This window comes from Ambystoma mexicanum, chromosome 3p (genome assembly GCF_040938575.1).
Source record: "Ambystoma mexicanum isolate Mex_15411 chromosome 3p, UKY_AmexF1_1, whole genome shotgun sequence".
NCBI lineage: Eukaryota > Metazoa > Chordata > Amphibia > Caudata > Ambystomatidae > Ambystoma > Ambystoma mexicanum.
In genome coordinates, this window is record NC_090925.1 from 312064907 (window position 1) to 312079533 (window position 14627).

A 14627-nucleotide genomic window follows, 5' to 3' on the forward strand; every position below is an offset into this window, starting at 1 on the left:
TCAGATTTGGAAGCACGTGAAGTGGCAGTATGACCAAGTGAAGAGCCGCAGAGGGGTAGGCGGGAGGGTTCGCATGTGAATCCATGCCAGACCCATGCTGGAGAACAACAGTTACAGGTAAGTAACTTGTTCCTTCTCCAGCATGGGGTCTGGCATGGATTCACATGCTCATGAATAAAGAATACATAGCAGTACACACATGCACAACCACGGAAGGTGGCAAAGGCTCAACATTAAGCAGTACATCCAACTCAACATTAAGCATCTTACCTCCTCACCAGGCTCACCTCAGGCGAACAGGTTGCGCAGCACTGCTTGGCCGACCCTGGACTCCTCCCTGGAATCCCGATCGACGCAGTAGAATTTCGTGAAGGTGTGCGTCGACCTCCACGTAGCAGCCCTGCATATGTCCAGCAGGGGCACACCAGAAAGGAACGCCGTGGTAACTGCGATCGCTCTGGTGGAATGGGCTCTCGGACGGCCAGGCAGCGGTCGGTTTGCCAACCGATGACAGTACATGATACAGCCGGAGAGCCATCTGGAAATGGAAGCCTTCGAGAGGGCCTTCCCCTGATTGACAGGTCCAAAGTTCACAAAGAGTTGTGACGTCTTCCGAAAACACTTCGTGCGGTCCACGTAGAACTTCAGCGCTCTAGCCACATCCAGCGAGTGCAAAGTCCTCTCAGCCGGCGACGGGAAGAACACAGGCAACACCAAGGGTTCGTTGAGATGGAAGTCCGACGGTACCTTGGGCATGAAGGAGGGGTGCGTCCTGAGCACTACCCTCGTGTCGTGAAAAGTCAAGTACGGGGCCTTGCATGAAAGGGCCTGGATCTCTCCCACCCGTCGTGCGGAGGTGATGGCCACAAGAAACGCTGCTTTCCACGACAGAAACTTCAGCGGGGCCGAGTGCAGAGGCTCGAACGGAGGTCCCATGAGCTTGGTCAGCACCACTTTGAGCTCCCACGCCGGGGCCGGAGCCTTCACCGGCGGGAACGATCTGAACAGTCCCTTCATGAACTCTTTCACCAGACGATGAGACCACAAGGACGTCCGGCCCGTGGTTCTGGTGTATCGGGAGATCGCAGCAAGATGAATCTTGATGGACGCGTGTGCCAGTCCAGCTTTGGCCAGCGTCAGCAGGTACGGCAGTACCTGGGGAGCCGTAATCCGTAGAGGGTTAATCTTCTATGCGTGGCACCAGACAGAGAACCTCTTCCATTTGTGTCCGTAGCATTTAAGAGTCGAGGACGCCCTGGCCTTTGCAAGAACTTCTCTGCAGTCGGCCGGTATGTCGTATCCTCCAAACTCTAGCGCTGCAGGAGCCAGGCCTGCAAGTTCAGCGATTTTGGGTCGTGGTGCAGGATGGCGCCTCCTTCCCTGGAGAGAAGATCCGCGTCCACCGGCAGCTTGATTGGCGGGGACGCTGACAAGTCCAGAAGGTCCGGGAACCATATCTGCCTCGGCCACGCAGGTGCGACGAGGATCATCCTGCACCGTGACCTCTTGAGCTGGTTGACGAGCCGGATTAGCAGTGGCAAAGGAGGGAACGCGTAGAGGAACAGGCCCTCCCAGGGGAACGAGAAGGCATCGCCCATGCTCCTCGCCTGGGGAAACCTGCTGGCGAACCTTCGGCACTTGGAGTTCGTCGCCGTCGCGAACAGGTCGATCTGGGGTGTGCCCCACCGTCGGAAGAGGCGATCCACTAGATCCTGCCGTAGTTCCCACTCGTGGCACGAGCGCAGCTCCCTGCTGAGTGAGTCGGCGATGGTGTTTTTTATCCCTGCCAGATGAAACGGCACCAGAGACATCCTTTGGGCGACGGCCCAATGCCACAGGTCCTGCGCCTCCTTGGACAGCGCTGGGGACCTGGTTCCGCCCGGTTTCCTGATGTAAAACATGGTGGTGGTGTTGTCGGTGAAGATCCTCACCACCTTGCCCTTGAGGGACGGAAGGAAGGACCTGAGGGCCCAGAACACTGCACGGAGCTCCAGGACGTTGATATGGAGGGACTTCTCCGTCGGGAGCCAAAGGCCTCTCGCGTGCAGATTTTCGGTGTGCGCTCCCCACCCTTCCAGGGAGGCATCGGTGGTCACTGTCTCCTGGTGGTCTGGGGTCTGGAAGTCCATGCCCGCCGTCAGATGCGTGCGGTTGCCCCACCACCGGACCGCTCGGCGGAAACTCTCGTCGAGTGTGATCCTCTCCTCGAAGCTGCCCGTTGTTTGGATCCAGCGCGCGTCCAGGAACTCCTGCAACGGGCGCATCCGGAGCCTGCACATGGGAATGAGGTAGATGCAGGAAGACATCATTCCGAGGAGGGACTTGATGGACCTCACCTTGGCCGCGTCGGAAACCAACATCCGCTGTACCTTGCCCAGGATGGACCTGGTCCTTTCCTCCGACGGGGAGGCCAGAAGAGACACTGTGTCGAGCTTCGCTCCCAGAAACAGTGCGTTTTGCGCGGGTACCAGGTGAGACTTGGCGTAGTTCACGGAGAATCCCAGGTCCGTGAGAAGTCGGACGGTCCTTGCCGTGTGATCCAGGGCGAGCTCCCTCGTCTTGGCTCGGATGAGCCAGTTGTCCAGGTAGGGGTAGACGTGGATCCCCTCGCGGCGCAGCTGTGCCGCCACCGGTGCAAGGCACTTGGTGAATACCCTGGGGGCCGACCGTAGTCCGAAGGGGAGGGCTTTGAACTGGTAGTGACGCCCTTGGACCACAAACCTGAGGAATTTTCGGTGCCCCTTTAGGATGGGAATATGGAAGTAGGCATCCTCCAAATCCAACGACGACAGGAAGTCTCCTTCCTCCAGCTGACCCAGGACGTGCTGGAGGGTGACCATCCGGAACTTTTGCGCCTTGATGAACTTGTTCAGACGTCGCAGGTCCAGGATGGGGCGCCATCCCCCCGTCTTCTTCTTCACGAGGAAGTATCTCGAGTAAACTCCGGAGCCCCGAAGTTTCTTTGGGACGAGTTCGATGGCGCCCTTCCTCAGCATCGCCTTTACCTCCAGGAGAAGTTGAGGGACGTGAAGTTCTTTCCTGGCCACGGGGGGGACGCGCGGACACCTTCTTTGAAATTCGAGCGCGTGGCCCCGGGCCAAGGCGTCCAGCACCCAACGGTCGGTGGAGATGGACTCCCACACGCTGACGAATCTCGCCAGCCGGCCTCCCACCGGGGTGCTTAGGTGGGGGCCCGACCCCACGGTCGGTTCAATCCTGCTTCGACGAGGCTTTGCCGCCTTGACCTCCTTGGCGACGACGGCGGGGTCCGCCAGACTTGCCTCGTCCTCTGTAGGCCTCCTGAGCCGACGAGCGGGCCGCTTGACGGTAGGTGGAGAAACCGCCGCTTGAACTTTTGGAGGCACCCTTGCCTCCGCTGCTCCGAAAGGGCGTCCGTCGTTGTTGCAGAACTCCAAGGGCCCGGGCCGTCTCGGTGTCCGCTTTAATGGCCTGAAGGGAATCGTCCACTGTTTTCCCAAACAGGTTGTTCCCATCGAAGGGCATGTCCAGGACTCTGGTCTGAACGTCTTGACGGAAGTCCGTAGCCTTGAGCCATCCACGCCGCCTAAGGCAAACGCCGTTGCCCAACTGGCGGAACCCAGTGTCGGCGATGTCCGTCGCAACGGTAATGGCGTGGTCCGAAGCCATCTCACCTTCCTGCAGGATCTCCAGGGCCTCTACCCTCTTGTCGTCCGGCAAGAAGTCCAGTAGGGGAGCCAGTTTGTACCAGAGCTCCCTGTCGTAGCGGGCCACGATAGCCAAGGCGTTGGCCGCTTTAATCGTCGTCGCCGCAGACGAGATGACTCTGCGTCCCATAGCGTTCAATTTCTTTCCCTCGCCGTCCGGTGGGGAAGTCGATGTGGAGGCCGCACCCCCCCGCTTTTTTCCTGGCCGCCGCGGAGACGACGGAGTCCGGGGTAGGCTGCGCCCGGAGGCACAGGGGGGCCGTGTCCGGGACCCGGTACTTCTTCTCGTACCGGTCTCTTCTAGCTGGCGTCGTGGAAGGGTTCTTGAGGAGGGTGAGGCCCTCATCCCAAATGTCGTCCAATAGAGGCACTGAGAGGACCGTCTTCCTCTTGGCCTCGCGCAACTGATAAAGGAAACCTTCCTTCTTCTTCTCCTCAGGGCAGAGTTGGAAAAGCTCGGATGCCCTGGTAATCATGGAGTGGAACGATCCAATCTCGTCGGGCGGAGAAGCCCTGGTGGGAGGCGACGACGGTACATCCTCGTCGTATACCTTGTCGTCCGTACCCGTCGCTGCCGTGTCAGTCCCCGTATCATCCCCTCGGGTGGACGGGGAGGAGGGCTGGAAGGGGCGCGACGGCTGAAAAGGAGGCGGAGGGTGGATCCTTCTTTTCTTGGTAGGGGGAACACCAGAAGGTCCCGGTTCTGGGTCCCCCGACGGGAGAGGTTCCGTCGGCAACGGTAGTCTCGTCCTTATCTCTGAGCATAAGGACTGTATAGCCAACAAAATGGCCGCTGAGTTGTCTCGCGGCGCTGGCAGAGGGGAATCCGACGGGCGATCAGGGGCCCCGTCGGTACCCTCGATGATGTCGTCACCTGCGTCGGGATCCATCCCGACGGGCCGGTCTTCTTCCACGCCGAGGCCGTGGCTTAAGACTTCGACCAGCTCCTCCTCCGAGGTTGAGGCCGAATCTACGACGACGCCCTGCCCCCCCTTTTTCTTCCCCACGGGGGATTTCACGGGGGCCCTATCGATGGGCACAAAAGAGGACTCCCTCCGAGGTGGCAGGGAGACTCTGAGCCCCGAGGTCGCCACCACTGGTGTAGCCCCCACAGGCTGAGCCAGGGCCGCCGCGACAGTTTCGATAGAGGGCTTGGCCGGATGGATTAAGGCCTTCACCACCTTAGGTGCGCTCACCGCCTTATCCTTGAGGGGGGGGACACTGCCTCGCTCCCCCTCCGATGGGGCCTTCGAGCTCGACCGGGGCCTCTCCAGGAGCTTCGCCGGGTGCTCGGCCTTCCTCTTACCCGACCCAGAGCGTTGGCTCGTCGTTGATGGTGCCGGGGAGGGTGCGCCCTGCCTGGCGCCCGTAGAGCCCGACCGTTCGGCGCTCCCGGTGCCAGCGGACTCGCGGTGCTTTGCCTTGTGTTGGACCCCCGTCGCCGGGGCGTCCTCAAAGGTCTTAGAAGACCGCTCGGATTTCTTCTTCTTCTTCTCGCCTGACGGGCTCTTCCCTTCCAGCCAGTTGGCGAGACGTTGATGGCGGTCCTTCATGGTCCGCTCCGACATGTTGCCACAAAACGCACAGTCCTTCTCCACGTGCGTCTTGTCCTCATGTAAGCAGTAGAGACAAAAGGAGTGTTCGTCCTCCTTAAAGACGTTCTGCAGCTGGCATCCAGGGCAGACCCTGAACAGCTTTCCGGGCGTCGAGCATCCCTTCTCCTGGGCCATGTCCGGGCCTGAGAAACTTCTGGAGTCCTCCAAAAGCGTAGCTCGACGAAATCTTCACCCTTGAGGGGCGCAGACGAATCCGACACGGGTCCCCGTTGATCGGATGGAGAGTCGGTGGAGCTTGAGGCTCTTTTGACCGAAAAAACGAAGTTTTTGAGAAAAAACGTGAAAAAATAGCACTAACGCTCGAGAGCAATAGCACGAGGATCCCAACACATGAACGTGCGGTAAAAATCTGAAGATGGCTGCCAGAGGCGGTGCTTAGGTAGAGGGCAGTCATTGGCTGTGGTCAGTATGACGCAGAGACCAGTGATTGGATATTACTACGAAAGACAGATCAGAAACGAAACTGATACTGGTTTTTTCTTTACCGAGGATTCCCAGCCTGACGACGGGGAATATTCATGAGCATGTGAATCCATGCCAGACCCCATGCTGGAGAATTAGGGGTCTCCTCTTGCCGACCTATACTTTCTGGTCGCTGGGGGGGTGGAGCAGGGATGCTGCCACAGAGAGGCTACAACATCAGCAATCGCTGGATTCTGAGGCATGTTCTGTTCTATAAAAGGACCTTCGTCCAGTATATTAAAGTTCATACCCTCGAACTGGCACTGATGAAGCCTGCAGTCCCAAGGTGTCAACCACCCTCTCTACCAGTACCATAAACTTGGCATGGGTGTGGGTATAGGGTTGGCTTTGCTGAAACTCCAGGTCAGGTGAAGTGTCCAGCCCTCTGGCATCGTAAAGCCCCTGTGCCAGCTCTAATAGCTGAGCCTGATCATTGAAATAATAGACGTCCCCTGTGCCAACCAACATGGGACCGACTCCTCCCTGGTCATCTGCGTCATTGACGTTGAATATGGATGACATAGTGCTGGTGAAAAACAGTTCCCTACCTTTTTTGCACCACCCCCTCCATTGAGTCTACCTCATGAGGCCATTCCTGCACATGGAGAGGAGAGTCATGAGTTTCTCAGTTATTTAGAAAGCCGCAAACATGCCTGATCGCTGACACTGAACCCTGCAAGTGCAGAAGGGAGACTAGCCCTTAACCTAGTAATTAGGGAAGAAGAGTGGTCATATATTGTTGAACAAACTAGACGGGTCTCAATGAATACAAGATACCAGCCAATACATTTCAAATGTATCCATCAAACATATTACACACCTTTAAAGTTGCCTAGGTTTTACCCTGAGCTCTCATAAAACTGCCCCAGGTGTAAACAACCCAAGGTTAATTTTATTAATTTGGTATGATTCTGCCCAAGGGTGCTGGATTTCTGGGAAAGAGTATTTGGAATACTCACGCAGATACTATGGGAAATGTGGAAATAAACCCCATGATGGCCCTACCCGATCTGTACCTGGATTTGCTAGGAAACTGATTGGGCTTGTGCTGGTTCTGGTCCGAAGGAGAATAGCAATTACCTGTGTTAAGAGCCTGCCCCCACATTTTGATGGCTGGCTTTCAGATATCACGTACTGTCTCGATATGGAGGCTGCCCTTTATATGTACCGGGCCACCCAGGGCACTGCCCCATGATATTTGGGCTCCTTATCAGCAATATCTCCTTAATAGTCGTAAGAATGCATCCCCGCATAAGAGCAAATGAAGGATTACAATAGGTGAATGGATTGCTGGAATCTTGATAGTTTGTGTGTATTGTTTGTAATGTGTCTTGAGTTGATATATCAAATGCTTTCAGACCTTTGCCATTTTGTTTTATTGCTGTTAATGTTTGTTTATATGAAAACTATAAATAAAGTGTACACAAAAAAAGAAAAGTACAGTGGATGAGCATCAGAATCCTCTTCACAGTCACCTGAAAGCACCCAAGTATTCTGGCCTCACCAGGAGTTCTCTGAGCCCCATTTTCATCTTGCAGTTCTCATTTGATCAGATCAAAGGAGAGTTAAGTGTGGATGAAGGAAACCAGCTAGACTGGGTGAAGATAAGGGGATATAATAGTGATGGACTAAAGGCTGAGCATGTGAACTCATGTATGGGTCAGCTGTATGCAGAGTTCCTTCTGATATTGAGGAAACATGTATATACTACTGTGAGTTCTCAGATGTTGACTTCCATTGAAAAAGATCTGCTATTCCACACATCTCATCTCCCCATTCCCCTCAATTTTCCCGAATGGCACGTACAGGTTTTCACAGTCTTATAAAATAGCCATGGGTCAAATACCTAAAATTGCTCTTAGTCTGTGATAAGTGTAGTTGGAACATGTGTTAAAGTGCCATATGTGAGAACACTGTATAGCTGTTTTTGGCCTAATAAGATTGAAAAGAAAAAAACAAAAAATAAGTTTTCCTATTGAATATGTTTTGCTGGAATGTTTCGTAGAGCATCTCATAATACAAAGCATTTGACCAATTTGTCCTCAAGTACTTCTGAGTAGGGTCATTTTCAGTATTTGAATAATACAGTCAACTTCGGATGTTTTAGAGGGAGAAGGGAAAGACCAGCATTTTGTTCCACACTCCACCAAATGTATGTGTTACGCTAATAGGATTTTATACTGCACACATCACCACCCTTGTGGTCTTGAAGTACTAAATCTTGCCTGAATTAAGGGAAATTGTAACTCTGCTCTAATAACCAGACCATCGGCCGATCATGTGACAAGGAAACAGGCCAAAAGATTAGCGGGAAGGGCAAGAGGGTGAAGGCAAGAGACAAGACAGACATAAGTTTAAATATACAGGGAAATACAACAGAGGGGTGTATGATAATGATTGCTGGGATGCATGTAAAGTAAATTATTTCATAATGAATTCTTACAAACCATAGAATAAATAGATCTGTTCCATTCACAAGACATACAAAATATTCCTTTTAAAACAAACTGACAAAGGGACATTTAATATACAAAAGAACAGAATAATTTACAATGTGACAGGTTGCTTTAGAAGGTATTTTTGATCTTGCTGGATACAAGGATCAGTATTTCGCCAATCTTCTTTTGCCAATTCTCAATGTCTTTCGAGACTGCACACCACAACTCCCCATGCCGTGGCTCCACATTTTCGCAGCGCTTACGAACCTCCTCCTGCTGGTCCTAATGAAGGAAAAAACTGCAGATTAGATCAGCACACTGAGAGACTTCCAGCAGACAGAGGCAGTTGGTCTATGTTTGTATGCTTGTGCATATTTTCTGCCAATTTAAGAAGCAAAATGTACTCAATTGTAATCCTAGTTATCCATAATGAGAATCTTCATTACATTCAAAAATACAGAACAGCTCAGTGTCTTTGGCTGGGATCTCAGAATACACTTTCAAAATAATATTAAATCTCATTGCCCCGACATAGGGATATTATCATATGAAAAACTAAAAAGATAGGAAGTCAAAGAGAACTAGAGACACACTGACCTGTCACTTTAAGACAACAAGCCTGCTGCAGTATCCATCATGCAGCGCAGTGGCAGTCGAGTCTCAGTACATTATTCCGCTCTATGGAACAAGTTGATTTTTCAAAAGGGCAGCTTTGCTTTACATTCATACCTGTTCTTTACTCCAGAATACTCAGATGAGGGATCTTTATGAAGACAACCATGCTTGAGAATTCAGATTATAGCTATGCATGTTTTGCTTCTCCATAACTGGATTTTCATTACTATTTATACACACCAAATAGAATAGAGAGTTTATTTCCAATACATGGGAAGACAAGAAAGTAGGAATGAACTGTGTCCCACAATTTCTATCAGAAAAATGTGTGTAAAGATGCTTGGCCTACTTAGGCATGCAATCTGAATCCAAACAGTAATGCTTAGTGAAGGTATGGATGCATTTCCATTTTGCTGATTGTGCCCGAGAAAACTCTTGAGGAACAAAGTCTCAAAACCCAAGACAACAGAGGCGTACCTGAATTCCCCGCACAAAGCTATGAGGAAGACAAGTGCACAGTTTATGTGGACGGGTGCTCCTACCATGTTGACAACAACGGGAAAAAAGGAACTGGTGGCCGGCGTTGGGAATGCTCTGTGCCAATAATAAGCCACTTAAACATGGGAAGCTCATATGAAATATTGGGATGACGATCTATTGGAAAAAGATTAAGGGTCATTCCAGAATAGAGGGACTGGACAAAACTGGAAACAACCTGACTGATCAGTTGGCCAAAACCGGAGCCATCCAGGGAGGATCTTCTTGAGATCGAGTCCCTGGTTACTGTTGTCACCAGGTCCCAGACACTTTCTCACAATTAACTCTCAACAGCCCAGTGGAGTAAGGAGACCCCAGAAGCTGATTTAATTACAGCACAAAAAGGGGATCCGATTATTGGGAAAATTTTACCAACACATTGAGGACCCCATGAACCTTCTTTTGACAGAAACCGATTACAATGGGAAAGAGGACCTCAGGGTGTTGATGAAGTTTCCCAAAATGTTCTGAATCCAGCATGGTTTGTTGGTAAGGAGATCCATCTCTGGATGTGACCAGTGGGTGGTACCTACCTACTTCCTAAGCCTGATGCTAAGTCACGCCCATGACACGGCCACAGCCGGTCATCAGGGGTTTCATACTACTCTATAAATATTGTGGGAGGTTGCATACCTGCCACACATGGGGCAGGACCTCAGCGAATATTTGAAGGGCTGTCTTGTGCGGGCACAATTTCAGCCAAGTTCACTCACATACCGAGCTCCCCTCCAGAAGAGGGGAATGACACTGCCTTGGTCAAATTTACAAGTAGATTTTATCGGGCCCGTGATTCGCTCCTCTAGGGGGATTAAGTACATGTTAACAGTAACATGCTTGTTTACCAAATGGGCGGAATGTCTCCTGGCCCCAAATTGCAAGGCAGAAACAGCAGCTGCCCTGATGATTAACCACATCTTCTCACGTTTTGGCCTTCCCCAAAGGATTGAGTCAGACCGAAGAAGTCACTTCACCAGCGAAGTGATGACAAAGATGTGGGAGATACTTAGGGTAAAAAGGAAACTTCATATTGCATACGGCCCATCCTCTAGTGAGGGAGTTGAGAGGTACAATAAAACCACTGCGAGCATTCTCAAGAAGTTTGTGGCAGATTCTGGGCCAAGTTGGGACATCAGATTACCGCTTGTCCTGATTTCCATCAGATCTACACCATCTTGTGTGACCAAAATGTCTCCATTTTAGCGAATGAATGGACCAAAAAAGGTGCTACCTCAGCACCTGCTCTATAGAACACAAGAGCAGACACTGATAAACGCCTCCACAACACATGAATGTTGAGAATCTAAGAAAACACCTTCAGCATGCTTTTGCGTACGCTCAGGGGAATCTGGAAAAATAGGCAGAGGGGACGAAAACCAACTACGACTTAAAAACAACTAAAAAAGAATACCAAGTAGGAGACAGGGTGTACTTGTACAATTTTCAGAGGAACCAGACTAAGGAGAGAAAATTCCTCCCCTCCTGGTGCGGCCCCTTTGAAATTGTAGACAAAATTTCACCTGTCGCCTACATAATCTGCATCCCCAAAGGAGAGCTGTCAGAAGAGAAATGGGTCCACATCAATCAAATAAAAAGTTGTCACCACAGACACACTTTGCAGTTGATTGATGAGCCAAAGGAAAATCAAACAGAGGAACCATTGGGAGAATGAGAAGAAAGGAAAAGGAAAAGCAGAGGGAGGTATTGCGGTGCAGAGAGATATTTATGTAACAGGAGTATTTTCTTTTAGTGCTACTGTAATAATGAAAAAAATTGGTTTTAAAAGTCCAAATTGTTGTTATTGTCTGGCATTTCAGCAGTTACCCAAAAATGGCTGTGCTTTTGTCTGCCGAGTACATATGGGGTGAGAGTTGAACACAGCCACCCCAAGAATAGATGCATTTTGTTTTCATTCACGGGAATCCAGAGAAAACAACCCAAATTCAGAATGGCCGTGCCTTGCTGTTCTGTCATTTAAACATTCAAGGCTGCACATGAAAATGACCTGCATTTAACACGGCATCGCACTGGTGCCTACTTTCATTTCAAACATCACACAAAAAACATGTGTAAATCTGTTGTTGCCAAGCAAAAATGACCTTGGGAAAGCTAAATGTGATATAATACTGTAGCTCACACAGAAACACAAATATATATATATATTTATATATATGTTTTCCCCCCAAAAGACAAATCAACAGCCTGGCTGAGGCCCAGGCATTTCCTGTCAAACCAGTTTGGTTTAAAGGCTAATTCCGCACCCATTATTGACTAAGGCTGCAAGGGCATGTGCCCTCTTCCCATGGACCTACTAGTGTGATAATTACAGGTTCTCCTAGACTGCCAGGAAGAACTGCTTCCAGGGACAAAGGATGGAGGGGGAAGTCCTGTGTTTTGCCTCAGAGGCGTGATTTCCTCTCCATTCATCCCAAGTGTCCACTGGAGGACTCATGGAAACCCTTGTGAAAGATGACAATGGGAAGACAATTTGGATTGCGGGGGTGGCAGCGCCGCTCACTTCTTGGGCAAATCTACTTAATTGACAATGCAGAACATTTATGCTTTAAGACATTTTTCTTTGCAATTTGAATAAACAGCGATGTGATATTATGACAGTTTTAGTGTAATTTTTGGACAAGCAAAATAAGACTATGTGCAGCTCTCGGAGCTCTGGTGAACCGAAATGGTAGGAAAAATGCATTTGTGGGGGAAGCATAAATGGCACAGATATTAAACTTGGGGAAACTATGCTAAATAATATTATGCTTATGTGTAGCCATTTGTAGAAGTTTAGAGAATATGTTTCTCCTGAAAAATGCAAAATTGTACCCAAGGGCGAGGCAACATCGCTAAGAATTGGCGTTCGAAACCGCCATATTCTTTGGCAAATCCCAGATTTTACAATCTGATTTTTATGATGGTGACTATTGTAAATATGAGGGTTTTGTTCCATAACTTATTTTGGTAAAGAGTAACTTTGGTGAAAAACGCAACAAAGCAAGTCATAAAACACATACACATATGGTGAGGTCACTTCCCTGGAACCAATCAGCCCGCACGGAAGAGGCAACACAAATAGCCTGGCCTATCCCATTCAGGGGGTAGGTCCAGGGTACTTCCGCCCAGATTGTAAACATTCTATGGTGTCACTCTGCCTATATAAGAGATAGACAGGGAGGCACAAGAATATTCAACATTCAAAATTCACCCTGCAAGATTCCAAGACTCCAGAACCAGGCCCAGAGGTAGCTGACCCAGATCCAAGCACAACCACTTATCCAGAACCACCTATCCAGAACCACATTCATCCCAATAATTCAGGGAGAAAGGAGGAAAGGCCGCTGATCCCTTTAGGAGAAACCAGTGACCAGACTTTTTTGCCCAGCTGACCCATCCCACTGTCCACAGTGACCAGACTTTGCTCAACTGTTCCCAGCCAGGAGAGCCCAGCGGACCTAGTAACCAGATCTCTTGACCCCGCTGCCCGTGACCAGATCCGTGGCTCTGCCGCCTAGAGACCCTGCTGGCTGTCTAAATGACCAAATTCAAGCTTGCCTTCCAAGTATCCCTTAACCCAGTACCCAAAAACTGCATATCCCGCTATTTTACCTTGCATCCCGTTCAAACCTTATTCAAGTCCCATAAAAACTATAGTAATTTTCCAAATTGGCAGTATCCTCTGTTCACCTTTTTCCTTAGAAGAATCTGTGTATGTTCATATCTGTTAGTATATTTGTTCTTTATTTCCTTTAGTTACCTGTCTAAGTCCCTACTATCATTTGGAATAACTCAAATTAATTCCCCTATAGAGAGATTCACTGTGATTTGGTTGTAATTCGAACTCAACCTCTTGATGACAAGTGCCTTTCTTTAACAATTATAGTCTTTAAAATATAGTCTCAGTAGAACTAATCATTGTGCTGACAAAACCGATTTTGCCTGTGCATTTGCTTTCTTTAAAAAAATCTGATTTGCTTTTCCCATAAAGACCCCATATCATCCCATAAATCATCCCTTCCCATTAGTATCCTATTCGTTCTGTCTTTGTTTCCCATTCCAAAAACCGATTTCGCCTGCTAAGCCCATTTTCTTAGCCGTTTCCCAATTTAAAGCCTGTGTATAAGAAATTGCAATTCTGATGCATTGATTTCCTCCCGAAATCGATTTCCTCACCTGTGGTTACGTTGCTTTAGTACCCTGCTCAGTAGCCTGTAAGCTTCTTTGTCTATTTAGTGCAGACGCACAAATGTCTGTCCTATTCATCCAACTGCAAATGTAAACTGACCTCTAACCAGTGAAATCAGAGTGTGCCATTTCGCTCATTTTGAGGGTGTTAATTTTTCATTTGGCTTCCTAGTATGGGGTGGTGGGTCGAATTTAAGAGCCAATTCTTCACTCTTCTTTCTTACTTCTTGCCACTGCTTTCCATCCACACAGAATTTAGTTAGCAGGTGTTTGGGGGAGTGTTGCTGGGAAAGTGCATACCATAAGTGCCATCTATGAATGTGAAAAAAAGTGATTTTGTTTCCATTTCAGGTTTATGTAGATGATGTTAGAAAGTTGAATTAACAGTCTTGTAAGATTTTGCATTTATATTGTCAACACTCTAGTGATTGCTGCCCTAAAATTTTGTTTTGCTCTGATTTTCATTTGAATTCTAAAAATAAATAAATATTTCTTTGTTACACACCGGCCTGGTTCATAGTCCATCGTGTCATGGGGGGGTTTTGTTAAGGTGAGTGTGAGACGGGTTGGGTGTCTCTTCAAAAAAGAACCGAGGGTTCAAATAATATAAATTAAAAAGGCGTGTTTTATTGCGCGCCAGTGTAAGTGGAAAAAGTCTCTGACTGGGGTGTGCTGTGCCTTATAATCCGTTACATTTCTACTAGAGAATCAGGCTTTAGCTGCCCTCTAATGTATAAAGGGTTCGAGGCGGCTGGTCTAAACATATTTCCGATGCATGGGTTGACTGCCCTTGTCAGATTGGGGGTAATGAGCGAGGGCTGAATACCCCTCTGGACCGATTGAAGCAGGGGGATAAACTGTGCTGCCGATTTCTTATCCCTAAGGATATCTTCTACAAATTCTTTATAGAGTTGAGCTTCCTGGGTATCGATCTTAAAGTGTTCCGCAGGATTAAAGAGTAGGTCGTATTGCAGCTGGTTGTCTACCGGGGAGTCAGCCACTGGTTGGTCGGTGTAGTCTGGGTATTGGATGATGTAAACGCCATGATCATCATAGTATTGGGCTAAGTCTAAGCTTGGCCGACTCTGGAC

The 14627-nt window shown here is 49.2% G+C and overlaps 1 protein-coding gene across 1 annotated transcript in view; it reads right to left on the reverse strand.

Moving 5' to 3' along the window:
- Positions 1–8259: 8259 nt before the first annotated feature.
- The window catches only part of PRPF6 (pre-mRNA processing factor 6), an 845164-nt gene continuing 838796 nt past the window's right edge, over positions 8260–14627 (reverse strand). Inside the window, exon 21 of the mRNA XM_069650843.1 lies at positions 8260–8484. Within this exon, the coding sequence (XP_069506944.1) occupies positions 8332–8484 (153 nt within the window). The 3' untranslated portion in view covers positions 8260–8331. The remainder of the gene's footprint in view (positions 8485–14627) is intronic.